Source organism: Periplaneta americana, chromosome 7 (genome assembly GCF_040183065.1).
Source record: "Periplaneta americana isolate PAMFEO1 chromosome 7, P.americana_PAMFEO1_priV1, whole genome shotgun sequence".
Lineage (NCBI taxonomy): Eukaryota > Metazoa > Arthropoda > Insecta > Blattodea > Blattidae > Periplaneta > Periplaneta americana.
In genome coordinates this window covers 84955410-84982097 of record NC_091123.1, presented here as the reverse complement: position 1 = coordinate 84982097, position 26688 = coordinate 84955410, and the positions used below count along the sequence as shown (strand labels likewise).

The 26688-nt window shown below is 34.5% G+C and overlaps 1 protein-coding gene across 2 annotated transcripts in view; it reads left to right on the top strand.

Moving 5' to 3' along the window:
- aurB (aurora B) overlaps positions 1-13062 on the top strand; it is a 37415-nt gene extending 24353 nt beyond the window's left edge. For both annotated transcript variants that reach the window (XM_069830975.1, XM_069830974.1), the window contains exons 6-7: positions 4386-4617; positions 11075-13062. In XM_069830975.1, coding sequence (XP_069687076.1) covers positions 4386-4617; positions 11075-11158 — 316 coding nt within the window. In that variant the 3' untranslated portion in view covers positions 11159-13062. The remainder of the gene's footprint in view (positions 1-4385; positions 4618-11074) is intronic.
- The last annotated feature ends 13626 nt before the right edge of the window (positions 13063-26688 follow it).

Here is a 26688-nt window from a genome sequence, read left to right as displayed (position 1 = left end):
CTTCAGGTTCCTTAAAAGCCATTTGTAAGTTATTTTCTTTAGCTGGGTGTAGTTTTTTTTTTTTTTTTTCAGAGAATCCTTGAAGTTCCAGTTGGTAGTTGAAATTCTAATAATCTGTAGGATTGATTGGGAAAGGTGTTTTGTCTAGGGCCTTGGTAATATTGTTTTTCTTCAACATTTCGTTTGTTACTTGTTGAAAGGAATTTTTAGTTTTCAGAAAGTTGTCTGTTGCGTATTTTGTGTTTCCTCTTATTTTACTACTTGAAATTAGTTTACATCTGAGTACTGCAGCTGCTTTTTTTAATTCTAGTTTGATTGGTTTCTCATGCACAATTGCATGTCTTCTGCAGGTGTTGTTCTTACTGATTCAATTACTATTCTTTCGTGTAACATGTAATTTTTTTATGTCCCTGACTGATGCCATGATGATTACATCACATATTATAGTATTTGTTATTATTCAGTGTTCCAGTAGTGCTACCCATTTCTTGCCTGCTAGTCTCTTTAATATTAGAGCATTTTTCTCTACTTTCTCAACTGTTTTCTGAATTTGATCATTCGATAAACGATTTCACAAGGATCTGCAGGAGTTCGAAAGGGGGTACCAGGGACGCTGGAGCATCAGTATGCTTGCTGATTATTGTAAGATGTTAAAGCATGAAATACCTGAAGACAAACATAAAAGGAAGAGGCGCAAGAGGACTTTTTCAACTAAGAAGCAAGTGGTATAATTTTTTGCGTGATACATTGTGCTATAGTAGGGAGCAGGAATATTGGCAGATGGAGGTATACCCCTTCATACTAACCCAACCCACGTTCCACCCCTACTTTAGCTGTAAACGTTCTTCGAAGGGTCGCTTCCGAAACATCTTTCACTCCTCGCTATGTAACCTAAAGTCTGTAACATCGAAATAGTGTTTATATATAAACATTGTCTGTGTGTCAGTATTTAGTGTAATTTCTGTGCGCAGCATTATAATTATTTCATTAAACAACAGCACATGTGAACACTTCATTTGTTACCATACAAACTACTGGTATGCAATATGCGACATGATTTTAGAACTACTATACTGATATCGAATAGCATTCGTATTTTGAGGTGAATGAACTAAGAAAATCAGTTGAATTCATATCTTCCAAGTTCGACAGTCTTAGAGAGGAATTGGCGCACACAAGACATGAACTCAACTCCTCGCAGGAGGAGATGAAGAGGCTAGTGCAAAAAAATGACCATCTCAAGCAGGAAGTGAGTGATCTGCAGCAGTACACACGCAGAGACAATATAATGCTATTTGGAGTTCCGGAGATCGATGAACAATCAACTTATGAAGTCATTGGCCAAATATCGGAAGTCACAGGCGGTAGTGAATTGGTGCAACATGATGTAAGCGTAGCACATCGCATACCATCCAGACCAGGGAAGACGCGTCCTATTGTCATCCGCTTCACAAAGAGTAGAAGTCGTGATGAATGGCTCCAGCTGTTCAGAAATGACGCCAAAAATGATGGCAGCGGTCCTGGGATTGCGACAAAGAAAGTAAACAGGGACCTTCCGGCAGGAAGAATCACAGCAGGTGACCAACTGACAGCAGTGACCAGAGACCTTTTGAACAAGACAAGGGTTGCAAGAAAAGATGAAGCCAGTCCCGTGAGTAAAATCACTGGTGTTGACAATGTAAATAATTTGTAAATAGTATTGTGTCGGTACCCAGGTTTTATTTTATATAATATAATTGACTTAACAATGGCTAGTAATACAATATTAAATGAAATCCATCAGTGCAAATTTAATAATCATAATAATAATAATAATAATAATAATAATAATAATAACAATGGTTTTTAACGATTTACTTCACTGCAATAGTATATTATCAATATACTATCAGATCTTAAAATATTTCACTTAAACTTCTAGTGACCTAATTCCTGTTTTCCTCATTCTCTTAATAACCAGAATTTCAATCATATTACGAAAATTTTAATTTGTTGTATTAATTAAAGTTTTTTAAGTATTCGTAAACACTATAAATAATTCCTTTCGCTTGGCTCTGTGTATCCGCTCCCTTTCTAGACATGTGCTCAACTAGGCACAGAAGCAATTCCACTGTTAGTATTGAAAATTACTGTTTGAATATGTGCACAGTGAACAGACAACAGCTACGATGACTACTCTCTCAATACCCAACGATTGGCTTGCAAGCAACTACACCCGAACGCATCGACACACTGCCAGTCAGTCATCCCAGGTCAGAAGAGAGGGGGTGGTACGTGCAAAAATGTGCTAAGTACGACCCGCCAATGTCTTTGCTCCCTTATAATTTATACATCCAATAGTGAAGTAAACAAGACAAAACAAAGCAAAAATACTTTAGTGACATGTATTAACAACCATACACATAATTTCAGCAAGTTGTGTTTTTTTAAATATTGTTTTTGCATTTGAAATAAAAAAGTGAAATGAAAAAAGTTTGTGATGATTTTGCAAACAGTCCTGACGTGATAGGAGTAAATGGGTTGAAAATTCGGATTCAGCACATAGACATTATATAAAATCACATTATTTACTTTAGGCAACAAACACAAAGTTGAAATTCGCAGGCTAGTGGATCATTATTAGGCCTATCCTTAATAAAAAGAGTTGCTTTTAACATAGAATATTCACACCACAAACTAGCTGGTGAGTTTACTTTTTCCGACTTTTCAAAGAAATATGCTAACAAAGAGGTTTCACATATAATCGTCTCCTTAACACCACATTTTCAAAATGCCTGCTACACTTCTGTATGTGTAGACAGTTTTACAACTTCTACAGGAACAAACAATGTAATAAAACAAAAAAACAAAAATACCGAAACACGTTCGCTAATATTAACAGATGTAAATCCAAACCAATTTTTTTTAATAAAACAAAAGAATACTCAAACATGTTCACTGATATTAACAGATGTAAATCAAAGCTAATTTTTGAAAATATAATATTTTTTACTTAGAAGTGGGGAAAAATTTATATGCAATTCGGGAGGTAAGTAGATTTGACCATTCTTGGACTTAATTGCTGTCCTCAATAAAGCTCGGGCACAAACTCGTCCTTGACTGGTTACTACTACTTACCTCCCTTGTAGCATAAATAATTATTAATATCCTGGATTAAGGCTACCAATTGGTGGGCTGTGGACATGTTCGGATTTTTTTTTTTTTAGTTTGTTATTTAACAATGCTGTATCAACTACTAGATTATTTAGCGTCGATGAGATTGGTGATAGCAAGATGAAATACGAGATCTTGAGTTTCCAGGTACCAATTCAGGTGGCTTATAACTAGAGCTGGGATTTTTATGTACTATCACTTAGCAAAATATGTACATAAATATGTAGTGAAAATGGTGAAATATGTTGTAAAATAAGTAAATTTGGAAAAATATGTAATATCACATATTTAGTACAAACTTATAATTTTATTAGTTACAACACTCAAAACACGTTTATACATTAAATTTTGTGGCACAGTGAACAATAATGTATTTTTGTGTGTTGTATGGGGTCATTGAAAGACGTTTATCACTCAAAATGTTCTTATATGCAGAGAAAGATCTTTCTACATCACATGATGTAGCTGGGGCAAATTTTAGGAGAGGAATTTTACCTGAAGAAATGTCCTTGGGTGGATCAACATCATCTCAATTTAAAATTCGTCACACACGTGAAATTCATAAAAATGTTGAAATACTAATTTTGCAAAAAAGAACTAAACCACTTTTTTTTTTTTTTTTTTTTTCAAAATTTTCTGCTTATTTTTAAATAAAACTAACCTGTGAAATAATCATTTGAAAATGGAGCATTCTGCCTCCATATTGAAGAAAGTATAAAATGACTATACCACTAACCAAATTTTCTCAGAAGCACACATCAAACCCTTTCTCTGACAATTAGATACTACCACAAACAATCAGAACACCGAAGCCACTAGTGCGGACCGCGGCGACGACAAGCAACAACAGCCCCACACCTTAAATATCGACGTGCTACCAGTCTCAATACCAGTTCCTGATACACACAGCAGATCTCTCCGCACAAGTGTACCAAGCCACTGAAGATGTCCACCGGAGTAGTGGACGAAACGTTTGGTTGTAACACCGACAGACCACGGCCCTCTAGCCCGGAAAATACGCATCCTTTGAAAACAATGTTAACTTTAATGCTCAGTATCTCAAAACTTTCATTTTGTGGGTTAGTTCCTTTTTTCATAACTGCATCCAATTATTCTTTACACCCAATGTAGTGGTTTATGTAATATGTTTGTTGTAAATGTATATGCTTCATAATTGGAATTCCTGTTATGTCTTTATTAAGAACTGACTCTCATTTCTTTTTCCTTGGTAGGCGCAAGACCATGTGTGGAACGCTAGACTATTTATCTCCTGAAATGGTAGAGGGGAAAACTTATGATGAATATGTGGACCACTGGTGCCTTGGTGTTCTGTGCTATGAATTGCTGGTGGGAAGACCTCCATTTGAAGCTAATAATGCTAATCAGACCTATTCACGCATAAGTAAAGTAGATCTTCAGTTCCCTGATCATGTGTCTAAAGGAGCCAGAGATCTTATTGTCAAGGTTTGTGAGTTGTGAGAATACTAGCATTAGAGAGTATGGATTTTACCTTATTCATAAGAAATTATCTTTGATACCAAATATCTTGAAACAGGTATGCGAAGAATTCTTATCATTTACATAAAATTTAAAATATGCATATGTACATAATTTCATGAATGCCCATACCTACAGAAAAACATTTCTTTCCAAATCGAATTTGTATTATTTTCTATTTCTAGCATTTCTTACACTACGCAACAAAGAAATCTTGCAGCTGTGCTTGTTATGCTAATAAAATAGTGATCCTGTAATCATAAGTGACATCTGCTTGTTTCAGACACCAACAATAATAGCTATGTTCGCGAATATACCTTACTGACTCAGTGAGTTTAATTTGATGTCTTTCGATTTCAGTAGTATGTGGTCACTGTTGTAAAAAGTAGATTAGGATTTTTTACTTCTTAGTCCCGCAGGCATGAAATAAAAACAAGTGATAACTCAATGATTAAATGCTTTCTTTACATGAGTACTTAATGCAAATATAGGATAGTCCACCAGATTATATTGAAGTCCCATTTCAGACATTGATTTAAAATGTTTGTACACTCAGATTTTCAAATGGATGCATAGCTTCATCAGAGCCAACGAAATAGAAATTTCGCTGAATTCCTTGGGTTTGATGCTAAATAAGGAATATGTAAAATGAAATCACAAAATTTAATCTAAATTCTAGTAGGCCTACCTGTATAGAACTAGAACTGTCCCGTGCTATAGCGTCGTGGTATAAGGCAGTAAAAGTTCGTACATTTAACTAACAGAAGTATTAATAATTAAATATGGTGTAATCTTAAGACTTAAAATAATTTAATTAATCATCAGTCAGTGTATTTATGGAATTTTATAGCATGTTTCAGTTCCTTATGCTAACATCATTAATTAATTTATGCTAATTTTCATTGAGTATTCCTTTCTGACCACCAAAAACATACATTGATCTTTGTATTATTAACCTGGCAGAGCTTGCGCTGGGTCTCAAATAGTTTATATGTTCTATGTTGCTATATAAAAACATAGTTAAACTCTGGTTTATTAAAAAAAGAGACAATAATAACCTTAAGATCATCATTTTTTAAATATATCTAGACTCGATCTGACAAACCCAGAATGAGCATTTATGCTAGGAAAATATGTGCGAGCTCTGCCAGGTGAAATTGATTTTAATGATGTTTGTTTAAAAAAAATGTGCACTGCAAAGGTAGGTGCTCACTTGCTGAAAAAAAATTTGTTCAGTTCGGATTTTTATTTTAGTATCACTCGTCCGCATTTCTGAATTGATATAATCAAATAAAATTGTAATTTACCACTAGAGTGCATTATTTCATTGTAGTGTTCTGAACTGAACGTGGAAATAAAATAAATAGCTCTGTAACTTAAAGAACATACCTTGTTGATTCAGTATTTTCCCCAATCCCATCCCATATGTTCTTTTTGCATATTACATTGCTATAATTCTGATTTGATAAATCGTAAAGCTCTTCAAACTGTTGGACTAACAAAAATAAGCTTCGCATCATATGTTTTTATACCTTTAATATTACCTCAATTAGAGACCTTGCAATAAATACAATTTTCATAACATTCTTTATTTCGATTTTGGCCCGTATGGAAATCCATTCAGAATTCTGGACAGAATCTGGTCATGTGAACAGAGAGATATTACGGCCAAGTGAGCAATGCTCCATTTAAAATAATGCAAAGAATAAAAATACAAATGTGCCAAACGAATATGTTCTGGTAAGTGAGCGCCTATCTCAACTCACCACAGAAGTTAGTTGAGCGTGGGAAGCAGCAGAAAGTTGTCAACATGTCGGCAAAACACCTATCACACGTACACATGCCAAATGCTTTTATATGCAATGTATGTAATTTTATGTATAGAATGTATGAATCTCTCAATTTTAAACACTAATTAATACTATACCCTAAGGCAATAATGAAGTATCGTCCAAATGGGAAACGGTCACTTGGTCAACCTATGAAAAGATAGCAAGAAAATCGCTTTTTCAGGCTGTAACAGTTCTTTTGGGATTAGTACTTGACAGGATGATGATGATTAATACTATGAATTTTAAAATGCAGCACATTTATATAGTAATAATTATTAAAAAGTTAACCTTGGTGCTTAGTTCATTTTATTTTTTATTACACCTACAATTTTTAAGATTTTATCGAGACTAGTGAGACTTTCATTGCCGTTTTCTGTTTGTTAGCTTGTTAATTCTGAGATCAATTGAAGTGATAGCCAAACGGAGACAGTTGCAGGCGGTCCCTCTGTTTCGTTTGAAGCATGATCATAGCAGAAAATGCAGTTTCAGAAAGATACGTGGTGGAAAAACAAAGAAGAAATCTGATAGCTATTTCATGTAAATTTGGATATTCAGTTTTCATTCTTATCCAGAATTTCGAATTACTCATATATTTAAAAGTACTTTCCAGTTCTTATCTGATGATAATTTAAGAAGTTGAGTTTATCCGTGAGAAAGAGCTGTCTCTGTGCTGAACAGAAGGGTTCACAATCCATATGTTTTGTTGCAGTCAGCATGCAGGCAATTTTATGGCAGGCCATAAACAACGGTATTCCCTTTCCCAAATGTTGAAAGACCTATAAATCTGAAGAATTCCCGATCATTGAAAAATAAGTGTCTTGGTCACTGACATTTGCTACACAGATGTAATTTAGTTAGATTTTAGAAGTTAGGGTTCAGAGACTATCTGCATCTGTGCTTTTCAACACAATCACGAAAATTATTCTTCTAAGAATATTTCCACTATAAAATATTTATTCGCGAAAAATGCTTGAAAAGTAAAATGACAAATTTCAGGAGAATATCTCGAAGCCTGGTATAATAAATTGATGCCAGGGCCCAGTACCGGGCCGTGCAGCCTGGCTGTTGAGAAACACTGGTATAAGGCATCATGCTTAGGATTCTCATTATGGAATGTGCGCTATATTGAGCCTTCATAATCCAGCTATAATGACTGGGGAAACTATTATGCTGACTACACAATACCTCCGTTCTGCAGTTTGGTCCTTCGTGTATTGTTAGGAACACAGATGTACATAAAGAGCCGAATTCTGAAAAGAGATAGAAATAGTGCTATTAGGAATAATCTATTTCCCTTTTTTCATATATCTTAAGTAAAAATTGTATACCTTTCCAGAGAGCCATAGAAAGATTGAAATTGGTGTCAATTATAGAGTTTTTTAATTAAGAGGTTTTTCTTGGATATTATTTGTTTATATTTCTTATAAAATAGGTAATGTTGCTTATTCAACAACTTTCTTGATTATTTCCAAAAATAGCCGCACTTAAGCCCTTTTAAGACTAGAACCCAAACTGAGTAGAAGGGACTATTTAAACATAAGACCTATTTCATGTCAAAATAAATGGGAAATGTAAATTATTAGGAATGCAAAATGGGTCTTAAACAATTATAGGACTGTTTACTCTGGTGCTTAAAGTTTTAAAAGGAAAGGGCATCAGTATGTGATAAAATGGTAAAAATACAAGTTAGACCTTTTTAATAGGGAAGCATGGAAAGTAAACATGTGATGGTCTGTAAGGAATAAAGTATTAAATATTCTTAAGTCCTTTATTCTGTGTGTGCTCGATTCAAAAAGTACTCAGGACATCTGGTAATGCTCTATAAATCCAGTCAGGAGTCTTATTTGACTTTAGCCATTTTACCAGATTATAGAGAATTGTTTCCGCTTTCAGAATATATAAAAATCTCATTTTCACAAAAAAATTGACTTAAGATCTTTTCCTCCCAGCCACAGATATATTTCTTTCTTGAAATAATAGGATAACATTATTTTGCGGTATTGATATTAAAGAATTAACTATCTCTCTATAAAGACTAGCTTAGCTATGAGCACTCATACAAAGGTTTGCACTGACCTCGGCTATCACTCCCAGTTAGTGGTAAACACTGCAATGGAGAATGATATTGTGTACTATGCTTAATTTCACAAAATTTATGAGGTTTACTTTTGTATTTATTGCTGTTCATGTTAGATAAAACTTTAGATATGCATATTTTATTACTTAAGTAAACTATTATACTTCCCTTAGAACATGATTGAGCATATGCCTACTTACTCGACTGCTCATCCAAGATGAAATAGGACTCATCCAGTCCACCGATCTGTGTGCTCTGCCTGGATTTTTGATATGCTGCTCACCCTGGCGTAGTTGATACTGTAATTGAGTTACCAACATGTAGCCCACTTTGTGGTATGTTGTTGTAAAATATTATGTATTTAGTAGTATTTATACTACTAAATACACTCTTTACTATGAACACTTCCAATGTCCCCTGTACATTATTCAGCCATACATATTAGATGTGCTTATTACTCAGTTACTAAATCTTACTGAAGTGCACTGTAAATCAAACTCATCACTTGGTTACTAAAATTTGCTGAATTAGCTCTGAGTTACGTTATATATAGGCTTTCTTATTGTATTTTGTGTTGTGTAGGACAACTTATTAGGTTTTGAATAATTTCAAGGAAAAATTGTTCTGGGGCGGGTATCGATCCCAGGACCCTTCGCTTAGCGCGCGAACGCTCTTCTGACTGAGCTACCCCAGGAACTATACACGACATCGTCACAATTTTTCCTTTGTATCCACACGACTCAAATGAGCTGACAAGACGCCAGAACTCAACTATGAGTGCACACAAATTGTGGCTTTCTGTTAACGTACCTCCTTGAGTCATGTGGATACAAAGGAAAAATTGTGATGGTGTCGTGTATAGTTCCTGGGGTAGCTCAGTCGGAAAAGCGCGCGCTAAGCGAAGGGTCCCGGGATCGATACCCGGCCCCGGAACAATTTTTCCTTGAAATTATTCAAACCTGCTTTACAGGGAGCTACTACCTGAAAGCCAAATTTGTATTATTAGGTTTTGTTCATACATCATTCATGCAGTCATTTACAGCTTTCATCTTGGAATGACTAGAATACAGATAAGTAGCAGCATTGTGAGAAATCTAGGCCAACTGTGCAGAGAAGTTTGTAAAATAATCATTCCAGGGAATTTGCTGCAAGGAAAAGTAAAATTTTTTGGTCCAAGGAAATACTCGTCTTTCTTCTCTGATGAAATGCATTACTCATTTTAACTTGATATTTTGTAAAAACATGTGCTAAGCTAGCCAGTCTTTGGTTCAGGTATATTATTTGGAATATATTGCATAGCATCTTTACTGAGTGTCACTTGTTTCTCCTCTCCTTTGGTTCGAGGCTCGACACAGCAGTCACTAATGCTGAAACAGTTTGCTTACCTGTATTTTAAAGGTTAAAAATTCTCCACCCATTTGGAAATCGAAAAATACTCTCGTTCTTTTAGATGAATGATTTTTGCAATTTGGTGCAACACAATAGCCAATTATTATTTCACTGAAATGCACAAGGATTATATATAGAAAACTGTAAACTAAACAGTTTGGTTCCAAAATGGCAGCTGTCACAAAGAATTATGGGACCATCACCTTGACTCTTGGTCCTTTGTGTGGCCCTAACATAAGGTAGCCATGCGTATTGATTTTACCAGTACAGTACTGGTTTTGAAGCATTGTCCTGGTTAGTCGTGAGATGTAACCAGTACAGTTTAGTTAGAAATGAAGTATTAAAAATTATTAATTTATCAACAACAACAGGTTGTGCCAAACCTATGCCTACCTAAAGCATTAGAATTCATTCTCTGTTGTTCGACAACCTAGCCAGCAGATAACCTTATGGCTTACTCAATGCTAAGCAGCACTCTAGTGACAGTGAACATGTTCCAATACACTCGCTCATAATGCAAGTCAGCTAGTCTAGTTCCTACTCTGGCGCATGCGTTTCCTTTGTTGAATAATATGTGGTCCAGTGATAAAACTCAATTGCATGTTGAAACTTGGAAATGTATGCTAATTACTGTTTATAATTTTAACCAATCTTGTATGGAATTTTATAAGAACATCCAGGAAAATGAAGTATTATTAAAATAAATCCACTCTTCAAAAAAGTGTAAGATATAAGAACTAAAATTAGGAGTGAAGATTATACAGTCAGTACTTTTGTAGTTTTTTTCATTAAAATCATGTTATTTTACTGCTGCACCTGTTTTTTATTGTAAATGTATTGAATTTGGAAAAAATTGTCACCTTACTCTAGCACCATTGTCATATAAAATGCATGTAAATTTTTAAGCTTAATTTTAATATAGAAAAATGCATCATATCCCTAAAAAAATTATTTACAGTAAATGGTATTGTTTTGGAAATTTCAATATAGCAAACTGAATTAAAATTCAGTGCACAGTATTAACTTCTCTATTGTCTGTATTTATATTTATTAATTATATATGCATGAAGCTTGTAATTATATTAAATTCTTGATTTGAATCAGTACGTTTTCTTTTAAATTTCAGCTACTTCGAAAATCTCCCAAAGAACGGCTGTCCTTACCAAATGTCATGAGACATCCCTGGATAGTAAGCAATATGTCAAAATGAAGTGTGCCTACCAAATGGAACCAACCCTTCTGGACATAACTGCTGACATAGAATGTGTCCCATTCTTTGAATTGGGTATACAATAATTCTTCATGTTTTATATTTAACTACAGTAATGATATTTAATGTCGTTCATTTGTGTTCTGCTAAAAAGAGACCTTGTGATTTTATCAACCTATGAAGACAATTTTTGGATGTGTGAAACCATATTCTGAACCACTGCAATTGATTTCAGATAAATAATTGTAAGGGTAAGAAAGGTGAAGAGTAAAGTAATTGTTTTCTTTTTTAATTCATGAAAAAAAAATCCATTTAAAAATGTCGAGGTGAAAAAGATGAAGACCAAAGTCAGAATGATCCCACCCCCCTCCTTCCGTTCTCCCCCAGGACAAAATGAGTTTTAAAAGTCTGTAAATCAAAAGAGTATACATTTTAAACAAAATTAAACATTTTACATTTGACTATCACAGTATATTGCACAATTGCACATTGGTGATCCCAGGATTGCACATACACAAAAAACTACTCTGTGGCACGTTAGAACTGAAGACTATATTCAAAGAAATTAAAAATAAATAATTTCAATAATAATTCACATTGGAGTTAGGAAGTGGAGGAGACTGGTACAAGACAGGACAGAATGGCTACAAATATTGGAAGAAGTCCGGGCCCTCAATGGGCTGTAGTGCCAGTTATGAATGAATGAATAATTCACATGCGTTTCGTGTGTTAGTCTGTAAAGTTATGTTGTGCTTGATACATGTACTGATAAATTTATAATATATCATTACATTTTCTAGTTTCTTACTGATTTCAAATGGGTCAATTATACTTCAGAGGCAAGTAAAAGAATCGTCCTTTTTATGGTAGGAACAATATGAAAGAGGCCAGTATCACAGTGGGTATATTATACTGCCTCATTTTGGTCACCTCAAACGATTCTGTTTAGTCCAGCCTATTTCAACAATTTTTTTTTTTTTTTATAAAACTGCAGAATTCTTGTTCATCAGTCTGTCTTTTGCACAGATAATCCCACTTATCAGCAACGAGAAAAATTGCTCATCAAAACATAAACTGTGGCTTTATAAACAAGATGTGTCAAGATTGCACAATGAAGTTAAGAAAATAACTAAATGCAAACATATACACATTTCTGCAATTGTCCATGTTGCAGCCATTTTTGGAAACTTGCAATTAACACATTATAGTTCATCCTCAGAATACAGTGAAATTCCAATTGAACAAAGTGTTTCAGTTCTTCCGGTGTGTGAGGGTCCAAAGTAAACATTCTACTTTCCACAAACACAAAATCACAGTGTGTCAGATCAGGTATTCAAGCTAGCCACAGATTCCCGTTAACTAGCGTACATAGTAACATCATTCAGAGCATATGGACTGAATGCCATGTGAACAGTACTTGAGTCTTTTTGAAACCATACATGCGCTCGTTTCTGCGTAAGTTGTGGTAAGAAAAGAACGAACAGTATTGCATTTCATGTATATATTATGGTTTTTGTATTGCATGGACAGCACACCAAACCAAATCTGTGACATCATGTAGAGAAAACTTGCGAGCCAAAGTTGAATTTCTCGAACTCTAAAACTTGTTACTTTGATGGTTTACTTTACCACACAGCATACACTGGGCTTCTTCGAAAAATTTCTTATTAAAAAATGTAACTTTGGTCTGCATCATTATCACCTCTTCAATTATTTGTCTCTTACGTGTTCATGTATGTGAAGTAGTATAGATGTGAATTTTCGTTTTGTTAGGCCTACTGTTGAAAAAGTTTTTAAACGTGACTTACATAAAGATTTTGATCGCACATATTTAGAGAAGGTAGAAGAACCATAGGAAAACTGATTTAACTTTTGTAATTTAATAAAAGACTTGTGGAAAGTAATTGCTTTGTACAAACTAGTTTTCTTCCTCCTTTCCCAGTTCCTAAGTCCCTGTTTACACATTCTTGTTACCTCACCTGCTTTCAGGCACATGACTGATCTACTAAGAAAGGAAAATCGAATGCAAAGCTACAGTCCCGTTTCCTTTCTTGAAAGCAGCGCCTGTAAGCTGTCCCACACCCACTCTTTCTCCTGCCAACCATTCAAGTGGAAGTTGTTAATTATATTTATTCTACTTTTTTTATAATATTAAAATAACATATAGATTTTTGCCCCATTTATAGAATCATAGCATACTTAGTTAATTAGGAAATAATTGTAAAGCATAATTTTTAATACAGTACCTAATATAAAATTACTAATATGACCAAGTGGAACAGGAAAGTAACAATTCTATTACTACAATGAACAGAACAGAATTGAGGACCGTTTTTGCAAAACTTGCTAACTGAAAAAACTAAATTTTAGAGGAGAGTGAAAACACTATAGTAAGCAAGTTTTGCTGTATCTCTCACTTATAGCAGAAAGCAAGTTTTGAAAAAACGATCACACTTTGACACACTACAATGAAGAGAAATAACCCAATTTTACTAAGACGCTTTGAACATCATGTAGAGGCCTGCCTCATGTTAACGAATCCATCAAAATCTCAATTTTGCAGTTAGCAAGTTTTGCAAAAACGGTCCTTAATTATACCTTTGTGACATAAGAAAAAGAACAAAGATTATTACAATCACCTAAGCACAAAATAATTGTGCAACAAATGTTTGGTGAACTCGGAAAAGTGAGATGCAGAACTACTGTGACTGAAATAAAATCTAAAATACAGACTGTGGTCGCAGTATTCCAATGAGAAGCAATTAATAGAGAAGTTGAAGAAAAGTGATGCAGGCGTTGAAGTTTCAAAGTGGGAAATTCAAATGGTCTTAATGTCCTTAATAAGGAAATCATGAGCACCAGTCACTCAGGACAAGTAAACCAGACCTAATTATATATCGTAATTTAACAATGATGTGATGATGATAATAATAACAACAACAACACTCATTAACCATTGAACAGTTTCTTATATTAATCCTTTATGATTCCTTAAAATATAAAAAGATCTCCGTAGGCTGTTTTTAAGTATTCCCCTTTCAAAGCGCTATATATTAACTTCACGTATATGTGGAATTTCTTTACACAAGAAGGACTTGGACAAAAGTGTTTTATATTCCAGGCTCTGGTATGATTGATTCACCAGTAGCTAAAAATTTTAATGGAGCACAATTATGCGAAATATCTCACATATGTGTCTTGCTGTAAAGTGAGTTTTCCACGTAACTGAGAAGTTTATTAAAATTACTGTCTCATTCTCAAATAGTTCCCATATCCTAAGACATATTCTAAACGCAATTTGTTATTTAAAAATTGAAAACTGCCTGCTTCATCCCTTTTCCTTTATAATTTTATCCAACAAGTTCGCTTTCTTTTTAAGCCAGCTGCTGCAACTGAAATTGCCGCTGCTGTTTGCTCAATCAGCAAGGAAAACTACTTGCTCTTCAGCCATGGTGAGAGACAAGCAGACTAGGGCTCTGCAGAGCAACATGCTGATGACGACAGAGATAGATGCGTGCACCAGTTGTTTGAGGATCAACCAATCAAAATGTTCCTAACAGGAAGGGTATTGTGAGCAGAGCTCGATTCTTTCCTGACACCTAACTTACTGGGGGTGGGGAAATGAAATGCGCATGCTCACAGGGTCAGGCACCTGAAAACAGGCGAGAAAACAAGACTAAACAGAGATGAACTCTTTCAAATCATTTACTATTTGTCAAATTGCATTAAGCAGTTTTTCCTACTAAGGTGGTTATGGACTCCTTGGAAAAATACTCATGTACACAGTTTGGTAATTCTGTACTTGGGTTAACTTTAATTGAATTTGTTACTTTTTGGCTTTCTGACAAAATGCATAAATATATTTTGAATATGAGTCATTCTGTGTCAAATAAACACAACTTAAACCTCTTGGTTAGTCATGAAACTTCGCAGATTTCAAGATTTTGTAAATATTAAAGAATTCTGCTGAATACTTCTTCTGAAATTAATATTTGAATTATAAACAAACTAGTGGCTTATGCAGCAAATGCTGCTGCAAACTAAGTTCGTTAGACATTCAAATAAAAATTTTTCAGATTTATTTTCAATGAAGAATACTTGTCTTTTTGATAGTTATTTGCTTCCATAATAATGAAACATACTCCCTCTGAATGGATTTTTTAGGCCAAATACTTTTTCTTGAACCTATCCAACTTCAGTTTTTGAGTTTCAACGCGAAAATGCAAGTATCAATGCCAGGACGATAGCAGTAGCTATTTCAGGTCATTGTGGATTGTAGGCAAAAGTTAAAAAAAATGTCAGGTTTGCTAAGCTTTCGAACAATAGCATTTTCGTATAGCTGCTGCATGTAGAACTTGAAATGTAGAGCATAAAATCATTTTATCCTACTAAGAGATCTTGCTAAAATGATCTGGAGACTACAAAATTTTCTAGGCCTCGTATTTTATCCATAAGTAATACCTTTTGATCTTTCCTTAGGAACTGTAATTTTTGCGCTCTCTCGAGCCAATACTGAAGACAATGACACATATCAATATCTACACTACACCACCATTAAGTATATGAAAAAGACCCAACCCCACTGGGTTAATAAGTATAAAAATATTTGATTTTTAATAACAATATTATTATCTTACTTAAGTTTTGTAGTTATAATATAGCACCCAATCAGTAAATTATAGAAATGAAGATCTAAATTAAGATATTCTCTACATTTACTTACATAACTTCAAAACGTTTCACTTTCATGTCATCAATATAGCATCAATATTATGTACAATTAATGAAAAATAAATACATCATGATATTAACTATAATAATATTTAATTTCTGATGGTAATAATATCATCAAACCACCTCAAGTTTTGTAGATTTGAATATCCAATACACAGCTGTACTCAGAAAATTATACACTGCAGAATCAGTTTTTAATAACAAATTGAATTGAGCTCTAAATATGTCGGCAATCCTGCAGGTCATGGCCTTCGTGTAATAGCCTATTGTTTATTGTAGTGTGTGTTTTGTTCTGAAATTCAATCAAGTCAGCCGTGATTCAATAAAATTAGTTCTCAAAACTGACAACAGATGGATTTCGGAAAATAGGAAAATTATGTAGGAAAATTGACATTTCACTGAAAACTCCTACTTTTCCGAAAAACTTTGGATGCCAGGCATGAAAATGAGGGGTCACTCATTAAAATCCGTTCAGCCGTTTTCCCGTAATTTCATTACCAGTTCAAATTATATATATAGATAAGACATTTGAAACACTCAAAGAATAATTTTGGAGCTTATGAAATACACTTAAAGACATTACATAACAGCAATGTAATGACATGAAACTACATTTGAAGGTCATGTGTTGAAAACTTTGACTTTGAATTTCTCAAGCATAGTACAATTTTAAAATTATGAAAAAAAAAACCCACATTAATATCCCATATTTGCTTAAAACACTCAGAAAAGTCCAGGCTGGAACTCTAAATAATTTCCAAATAATTGAAATATTTTCTTCCTGGCAGACACATTTACTTAAGCAAATTGGATGTGTTCAAATCACCATAACTTTCAATACATAGTCACAACATAAAAGTGAACAAGCAAGTGCATAATTTATAAACCTGATATATAGGTACTTATACATGGATGAAACCACGAAAGTGTTATCCATGGGATCAGATGAGGGTTGCCATGTCCCAGAAATAACTCAATTTTACAGTAGAGCATTAATTATCTGAATACCTTCTTCTTCTGTCACTACCTCCTTATTACCGCCTAAGTAGCGTGGAGGGGTTGCCTCTTATCCATTTCTTATATTGTTCCGGTCAGCTGCAAGAAGTTTTATTTGAGCAATCAACTATCTCCTTGATAACCTCTTCCCACAATATTCTTGGCCTCCCTTTCGGGGAACTTCCCTGGGGTTTAACTTCTGCAAACTGCCTTGTCTTCATTCCTTCCTCCATCCTTTGGACATGTCCATACCACCTCAACTGCTGTTCTTTTGACTACTGGTTTTTGTTGCAATTCCTCTCTGATGTGTTCATTTCGTATCCGGTTTCTCCTAGTTTTATCTGCTATTCTCCTTAGTTCCTTCATCTGTACAGCATTCACCCTACTTAAGTCATTTTTTGTTAGGACCCAACTCTCGCATCCATATATTAGTATTGGTTCTATAATTGCTTTCTGAACCCTACTCTTTGTTTGTTTGTCCCCCCCCCCCCCCCCAACTCTGAGTTTCCAAATATAATGTTATTAATTGCAAAGTATGCCGAGGTTGCCTTTTGGTCCCTGTTACGGACTTCTAGTTGGAGTTTTCCTGTTCGGTGTATTCAGGTTCCAAGGTAGTTGTAGGACTCAACTTGTTCTAATTTTTGTCCTGAGCACATGATCTCTATATGAGTCATTCCACGTCAAATCATACAAAATTATAAAAATTTTGACCTTCATATTTCTGACTGCGTTTATATTTTTTTTTACCAACTCTATGGGTCTAATAAACCAACAAGTGTATTTTTATTTCCTCCTAAGTCCACATGTTTTTAAAATATTGCATGCTAAAATTCTTTAAAAGTGACGCATAATGCAACATTTAAAGTGTCATATTTCTGAGGATATTGATGTTAAAAATGTTTTGAAAAATGCATTTAAAAGCTTAAAGTAGTGTCTTTTGTTAAATGTTTACTAACTAATTTTAATATAATTATTGCAAATATTTTTTATGATTCAATTTTTAAAAGTTAGATATCAATGTGAAATATATTAAAAATCTAAAAAAATGCCTACTAGGTGCAATGAAGTATTCTTAATAATTCCAGAAAAAATCACAATGGGTTCTCCAATAGTTTAATGGAAATTTAATTACTTACGAAACAATGTGTAGCAGTCGGTGCAGCAGCAGTGGATGGGCAGCATTGAAGCACGCTGGATGATCGAGTGAACGTTGCAACATTACACCCAGTACAGATCAAGTCACTCGAGGAAACACTGCTAATTTACTTATTATGATATCTTCAAATATTTGTACATTATGCTTTTAAATGTTTGTTTTCATTCACACTACACTTTAAATTTTCATTCGCCTACCTTCTTTCTCGAAAGAAAATTGTTTTACTAAATCTTCAGTTTTTGACAACGGAATGAAAGAATGTAATTTTAATGTACCAGTTATTGGTTTTAGATTGTGGTATCTGGCCTGCAAATTTTCAGTGTGGTTTTTGTGCTTATTCAATGGAAAAAAATATGTTGTTGTTTTCTAATGCCAGGCGTTTGACAATAAAGTCATTTGACCTCTTGCACTCCAATATTTTTCAAAGATATTATCATGGCCAGCTACTGAAGCACAGATTTTGAGGTGTTCCGAATCCATTTCTTGGTTTGAGTTGCACAATGGGCAGTTAGGGGACTAATATATTCCAATTCTATGCAGGTGTTTGGCCAAACAATCATGGCCTGTTGCCAATCTAAATGCAGCTACAGACGATTTTCGTGGTAAATCGGGAATTAACTGTGGACTTTTGATGCAGAGAGTTCCATTTTTTCCCTTGAGATTGTGTTATCAAATTTTGTTTGTTGAAGTCCAAGTGTGTAGATTTAATAAATCTTTTCACAGAGTAATACATAGATTTAGTAACAGATCTGTAAGTAGCAGCGCTGCCCTTCTTTGCTAAAGCATCCGCATTCTCGTTTCCCAGGATTCCACAATGGGATGGTATCCATTGGAATACAATTCTTTTATTGAGTGATATTAATTGAGAGAGCATTTTAGTTATTTCTGCTGTTTGAGATGAAGGTGTGTGTTTAGAGACTATTGATAGAATAGCTGCTTTGGAGTCTGACAATATAACTGCATTCTTAAATTTATTGATGTGGCATAGAAGATTCCTGAGACTTTCACTTATTGCAATGATTTCTCCATCAAAACTTGTTGTTCCATACCCAAGAGATCTATAAAGTGAGAAGAGACAGCACGTAACACTTGCACCGGCACCTTGTTCTCTGGAGATCAAGGATCCGTCAGTGTATAAATGAAGCCAGTTTTGTGGAGGGTACCTAATATTAATTGTCTCTAAAGACAATTGTTTTAGTATTTCAGTGTTTACTTCTGATTTTAGTATTTTTTCTGTTAAATTTAGATTATATTCTATATTTAATAGAGTTAAAGGGTTTGGTTTAATTTGTAGGTTTTCTTTTAAATTCGGGATATTGACAAAATATAAATGGCATGTTAGAAATGTTTTTGTGACCAATCAAAGATTTTTTTTGTGTGTGTTATAGGATCTAGTATAGGCTGACTCTCGTGGCAAGTCTTTTAACAGTTCCTCCAATACTATCACATGGACCTTTACCATATGACGTTGCAAAGAAGTGTCATTCAGTGCTAATTCCATAATCGTGTTCATGTAAGCAATTATTTTTAAAATTTTTTTTGTTTTTGTATTGTGAACTTGATCCATCGGAAAAGTAGATGATTGAATTCTTGCTTTAAGAAATTGATTGCTTCGGATTGAAAAAAGTGAAAGGAATCGATGTCATGTTTCATGCTTTCTGAGATGACAATACTTTTGTGACGAATTTCTGTATCTTCTTTGAAATATACTACGAAAGGATGTATTGTGTAGAGACCTGCAAAACAGTGCTTACAACCGGTTTAGATTCGACCGTTCAGAGCTACAACCGGCTAGACTGAACATCAGACCGGATATTCGGTTGTCGAGAGGTTACGCCTGATGTATTGCAGAGTAGATGGAACACCAGGCGAACTTACATGAAACTGACGTTTTTCGAGTACACAACCGGAGTAACAATTGAAGCAAATTTACGTTGTCTTATTGAAAAAAAAAAGTGTTTGCAAGTACTCTTACAGTTGATTCGACACTATAACACATATATTTTCTTTATTATTCTGAACTTGCAGTAACTTTATAAGTATCGTTTATATTTTAAACTTTCAGAGTTTTACTAATAAAAGTTGCTTATAGATATGTTAAAAAATGGTATAGTTTTACACAGAACAAGCCATGTATATTTTTTGTACCAATAAATGCTATATAGCTGGCGTTTTTCTATACCAGTGTTAAACGGTATACGTCATAACTTCATTATTTGATTATGTCTTAACTCTTTCTCGTCACATATTGACTAAATCTTGTTCGATTTGTATAACCCGATAATCGATATTACATAAGTTCATGTAAGATCGCGAATTCTTTAGAACACAAATCTCACACAGAAGAAATGGGAAAGAGGAAGAAAATATGATCTCCAAATAACACCAGGTGCATTTCATCAGACAATGACTAACATTTTCTCAGTATACAAACAGAGTAATAATATTGAAGGATATTTATTTTGTTTAATTTTAAAAAAATATGTTTGCTTCAAATAGGAATACAAATAATTTGACACTTTAATACATTTATTTTTGTATTTCGAACTTGCAGTCAAGCGCTGGTTCGAGTCCTCATGGGGGAAGAAATTTTCTCATGAAATTTCGCCCAGTGTATGGGACTGGTGCCCACCCAGCATCGTGATGCACTTGGGAAGCTACGATAGGTAGCGAAAATCTGGTTTAGGAAATCAGCTATAACGCCTGGGGGGATCATCGTGCTAACCACATGATACCTCCGTTCTGGTTGGATGATCATCCATCTATGCTTTGGCATGTGGGCGTGAGGCCAGCAGCTGGGTGGTCAGACTGGGCCCTTCAGGGCTGTAGCGCCATGGATTTACTAGTAATTTGACTAGTAATAAATAAATGAACAATGGACACAGTGACATTGAAGGAAATAGACGTAATGTATAATGTGAAATATCATAATGTAAACATATTCAAAAATTCATTATAAAACAAAATAGGAGATAAGTACTTACAGTCCATTATGACGTTTGTACCTTAAACTAAAAAAAAAAAAATATATATATATATATATATATATAGGCCTACCTCTAAAACAATAGTTGCATGCTTTTTAATTATTCTAAGTAGTTGCAATATTATTTATTAAGAAATTAATTTAAAAAGATAAACAGTAACGTTATTTTTAATAATACGATTACTTTGGCTCCTAATGGTGGTTGTTCCGTACAAAATAAGTACTATATAATTTACATATTTATAAACTACGAATAACAAAAGAATAGCAAGTTTTAGAAACCATTCTGTATAGAAAAGATCTACTTCAGAAAAAACAAGTGTCATTCAAAGAACTATTTTATGTACACATGTGCTAATATTAACTATTTGATGTTCACAATATTATTATTAGGGCCTATTATCATAAACTACATGGTCAGAGTTGACGTTTTGTGTTTATTTATGTATAACTAGCCTAAAGTTACGCTCGGTGAAAACACTTATTCATGGAATGGCCAGTATTCGTTTCACAAGTGTTGCTAGAGAGGCTAGAGTTGTTTGGTGACATTTCCACCAATTTAGTATGTAGAAAATGAAATAAGTATAATGCATCATGTGAGATATAATAAAGAAATAAATCCAAAATAGAATTACAATTAATCACAAAACATAAAATGAAATAATTATACACATTTCATTATAACTCTAAATGCATTCCCCCAAAACAGTAGCTATTCATAAACAGAGTAGAAGTGAAACAACCCTGCAGATTGAACGGGGCGATAAGGTTCATTTAAATGAATAGAAAACCTATATTACGTTTTGTGATTAAATGCACGGTTATTAGAAAATTGAGTTCGAAGTTTCAGCAGTCTGGCAACATCGCTGCTAGTTGCACACTGCTTTTTCTTCTTGTAATACAGATGTAAGACGTCAACGAACTCAGGTCTGTCTCCCTAGGTCAAGCATGTGAAAGTGGGCCATAGTATTTGTCATAGCTGTGGTTGGACTTTTCTACACAGGTCGACCTGGCTGGCGAGTTGGTATAGCGCTGGCCTTCTATGCCCAAGGTTGCGGGTTCGATCCCGGGCCAGGTCAATGGCATTTAAGTGTGCTTAAATGCGACCGGCTCATGTCAGTAGGTTTACTGGCATGTAAAAGAATTCCTGCGGGACAAAATTCCGGCACATCCGGTGACGCTGATATAACCTCTACAGTTGCGAGCGTCATTAAATAAAACATAACATGTAACATTTAACTTTTCTACAGTGACTAGATGATTGACAACTCACTGAGAGTTCGATTGCTCGAAAATTAGTTGCTAGAATCTTGTCATAGTAAACATACTAAAAGCATTGGTTGTAGTATGTTTCAGAAGATATAAAGTTTTTTGGATAAAGTCCAGAACATGGATTGCACCCTTCCCCTCTACCCCCATCGCACCTACCTTGCAACTAGCTACTTTCCTTGCAGACTCCTCCCTCTCTCGTTTTTTTTTTTTTTTTTGTTTTAGTTTTACCATTGATTGAGTTTACTGTTTTTTAAGTGTGTCATTATTGTAATATTATAATTCAGTTTTCTAGTGTAACCAAAAATTACAACCTTGGTAATTTGTGGATACCGAAAATTTTTTTGTGCAATTTATGCTTTACAACGTCTGTATTTTCACGCTGCATGCTGTTTGTTCCTCTTGATGATTCACAGTTATAATATCTGGATGGTACACTGTGATCTTCATTTTATATGCCAGAGCCGTCCACCCACAGAGAGATCTAATCAACTCGAATACTCGTTAAACCGAATACTGAGGCAGTACGCAAGCAGATGTACTTCGCATACTGCCTATAACACCAGGCGTGTCTTATTTTATAACCGGTTTTGCAGGACTCTAGTATTGTGGCTTGGCATATGTTCCAATGCACACATTGTACTGAATCTTGTATTAAAAATGAATAATTTTCAGAAAAGTCTGCAATAACTATGTAATTTTCAGATTGTACATTTTCTTAACATTCCGTCAAAAATAAAATATGGCTGACTTTTGAAGGGATGACGATGCAAACTTCACTTGCTAGGAGCCTTTTACTTTTTTAAACTTTTCACAGGGGGTATCGTTTTTGTTGTAGTTTTCTTTTCTTGATAGGGGATTCTATTGACATCAAACTCTTGTTTTAATTCCTCGATATTACTGATTTCTAGCGCTGTATCCATAGAACTGCTAGAAGAAGAAAGAACTGGGATAATCACTTTCTCTGTCCGCACTTTCATTTGATTCATGTTTATTAATATCACAAGAACTACTGGCTTCACATATAATTTCATCTGAGCTTTCTGGAAGTTGATAGATTTTTTATGGAACGAATCACATATTTGCACATTCAAAGACTCTTTTAAATTGAGCTTTATCAATAAGTCGCGATTTATGTGGCTTAGTGTACTTCTTTTTAAAAAGCGTGATTAGGAAGGTGAAATGGATTTAAACACTTGTTATATATTACGCGATCTTTACAGTTGTATAGAAGTCACGTCACTCCACGAAATTCAAACCCTGACTGATTATTTTTCTCTTCTGTATTTTGTCTCCTGCCATCTGTTTACTGCCTTACCCAGCCTTGCTATAGTTAAACACTTGGTTATATTACAGTATAAACATACACATTGTGAAGTGCTCTCCCTCTTAGCTGAGCTGACATTAATAAAATAACTTTAGATAAGATATTTACTGTTCCTTAAGGTATTAATCATTTGATGAATGAATGCATTTGTTTTGTATTGTGGCGACATCAGTTATTATATGCAACGGGGGATTTCGTAAAACTTTCCGCAGGAGCCTTCTAGCCTATGGCAGCAAGCAGTTCATTAGCTGGGAATAGCGAGCGCATGCGTGCCTCCAGAAAATAAATTGTTAAAAATGTATGTGTGAGATCCCACATTTCTAAATGCAATAGTTTACAGATAATATATCAGGGAACAAGTCTATATATATATATATATATATATATATATATATATTTTTTTTTTTTTCAGATATTTAATTTGGCTATTTAATATAGTAATTTTGCTTTGAAAAAGAAATGATTAAAAAATTAGGCCAAGTTTTAAATTTATTTGTGATAAGCCTAAACTAATAAAAAGTGTTGTATTTAATCTTTCAAATGTGCCAAACCGCAAATCTCAATTATATGTAGACACAGAGTACCAAGTGAGTTTATGTAACAGTGCGCGCATAATTTGCATAATTTCAGAGTCATAACTACACAAATAATTAATAATTGTGAAAATAAAGCAATACAGGTCTCCTTATTTGATGTCTGGAATTCATGAAAAAAAATTCGACCATTTATGAGAAGGTCGTGTTTTATTGCTTTGCGATTTGACGTGGAATGATTCATATGTTCCATCTGTTCCTCCGTCCTTGTAACCATCATAACTTGACTTTTCTTCATATTAACTCTCATACCCCTTTCTGCCAATGTTTCCGTCCATTCCGTCACTGCCTTTTGTAGTTTGTTCTCTGTATCTGTTATGAGCACAATATCATCTGCATATACTAATGCCTGTACGAGTACATATACTGGTCTCACTTTCCACATGCCAACTACAGATTTATCCGTTCTGGCTTTACATAAATATAAATAGTAGTGGGCTTAAACTGTCCCCTTGCTTAATACCTCTCTTCATGTCAAATGTATCTGACATTTTCCCATCCATACCTTTTGAAATACCGACTGTATAGCTCTCATCAGCTTAGAGGTTTCTTTCTTCCTCAAAGCTTTCCACATCTCTTCTCTAGGAACTTCATCAAAAGCTGAGTGTAAATCCAGGAATTCTAGATATGCTGCTTTTCCTCTGTTTAACCATTTATCTATTATAGTTCTAATGGAGTGTATGTGATCTTGTGTTTGTCTTCTTGTCTAAAACCTGCTTGTTCTTCTTCCATGTCTGGTTCGACATACACTCTTAATCTTCTTTCTAACACTCTAGAGCGTAGTTTCGCAATCACATTGGTTAAGCATATTGCTCTATAATTTTCACACTTTGATGAATCACCTTTTTTGTAGAGTGGAATGATGATATTCTCTGCCAATCCTCAGGAAACATTCCTTCATGCCACGCAGTCTGGAAGAGCTCAGTAATCTTCTCAATCGATACTGTTGTGCCTTGTTGTTAGGCACAACTTTGTTGTGGCCGATGCTATCGGTCATGGTTATGTTATGATTAAATTCTGACACCAAATTATTATGTTGTGGTTCTGCCCTACTGAGCATTACTTTTGTCAAGGTATTTCTGACACCAGTTTGTTATGTTTACGTCAGGATATTTCAGAATGGTAATGGTCGAACTATTATCTTAACTAGGTACTGCGTATTCAAGAACAGGATCACAGGTTGGATCAGGCTCGAAGAATATTAGCTTAATCAAATCAAATAAGTCACTTCACTGGTTATACTATAATATATTGTAAAACTTTCTTATATACAAGAGTTATACATTTAGCTATGTTATGAATAGTTGCAATATGTTTAACAGGTCTAGTAAGTTATATATATATTTCGTGTTACTTTACTTGACTTTACTTTACTCAACCAATAAAAGAGAATCTAGGACATACCTACTCAGTTACATGAGTTTAAATGAAAACAAAATGGTAAAATAAATCATTGGTTATATTTGAGTGCAGTTGATTAAACGATGAAATAATATGGAAACTTCAGTGCCTTAGCTTGGGTACATAAGGTGCAATTAGTCGAAAAAACTTCGGAAACAATGCATGCGTTTGTTGACTCAGGTGCCATTCGGCTTGGATTCCAGAATACTGATAATAATATTGCCCGTCAAAATATCTCGTGAGGTAGTACCATTCAAAAACCTCGGAAAAATCCATTATGTCTTAAATAAATGCGATCAAAGTAGAACTTTGAAGTATACACAGTTCACTGAATTTCAAGCACTGATATTTCCTTATTATATTCTATGTGGTATATTACTCTGACACTAGTAGAATTTAGTATATCTCTCTCGACATTAGTAGCAATTGGTATATGATGAAATATTTTAACTTACAGTACATACGACGAAAGTAGTGTTGACGATGGCGGACGCCATGGTCCCGGCTTCGATTAGTTGACTTACATGCTTCTCACCGTCTTCTGACTTGCGGTCACAAAACTGACTGATCTGTTCGAACTGAACACTCGAAAGAGGAAGGGTCACGCCCAAGGGTCATGGAGGCCCTTGGTATTTATGACTTTGTATGGGTTTCAAAGCAAGAGAGGACTATGGAACAATCTAATCATGCACGCGTCCTAGCACGTGGGAGATAAAGGTGAAGAAAGCTGACTTTGCATTCTGCTCGACAATGCGAGTCCACATGCTCGCATCTTTCTTACTAACACGTACTGTTCATCAAGGACTTGCACATACATGGTGCTGTCCGTAAAACTTGCTATGAAATTCATGACAGTTGGTATGTTTGACCACAGTAATTTATCCCTTAAATTAGCGGGGCATAACAATACTCTGCCACCAGCCTTAATCATCTCTGGAGTCACCATGTCCTCCCCGGCTGCCTTCCCGGTTTTCATTTTATCTATGGCTTCCTCTGCTTACCATTCATCTATTTCTTGTTCTTCTTCCTCTTCTTGTTCATTCAATTTATTCCTATTTATTTCCTTAT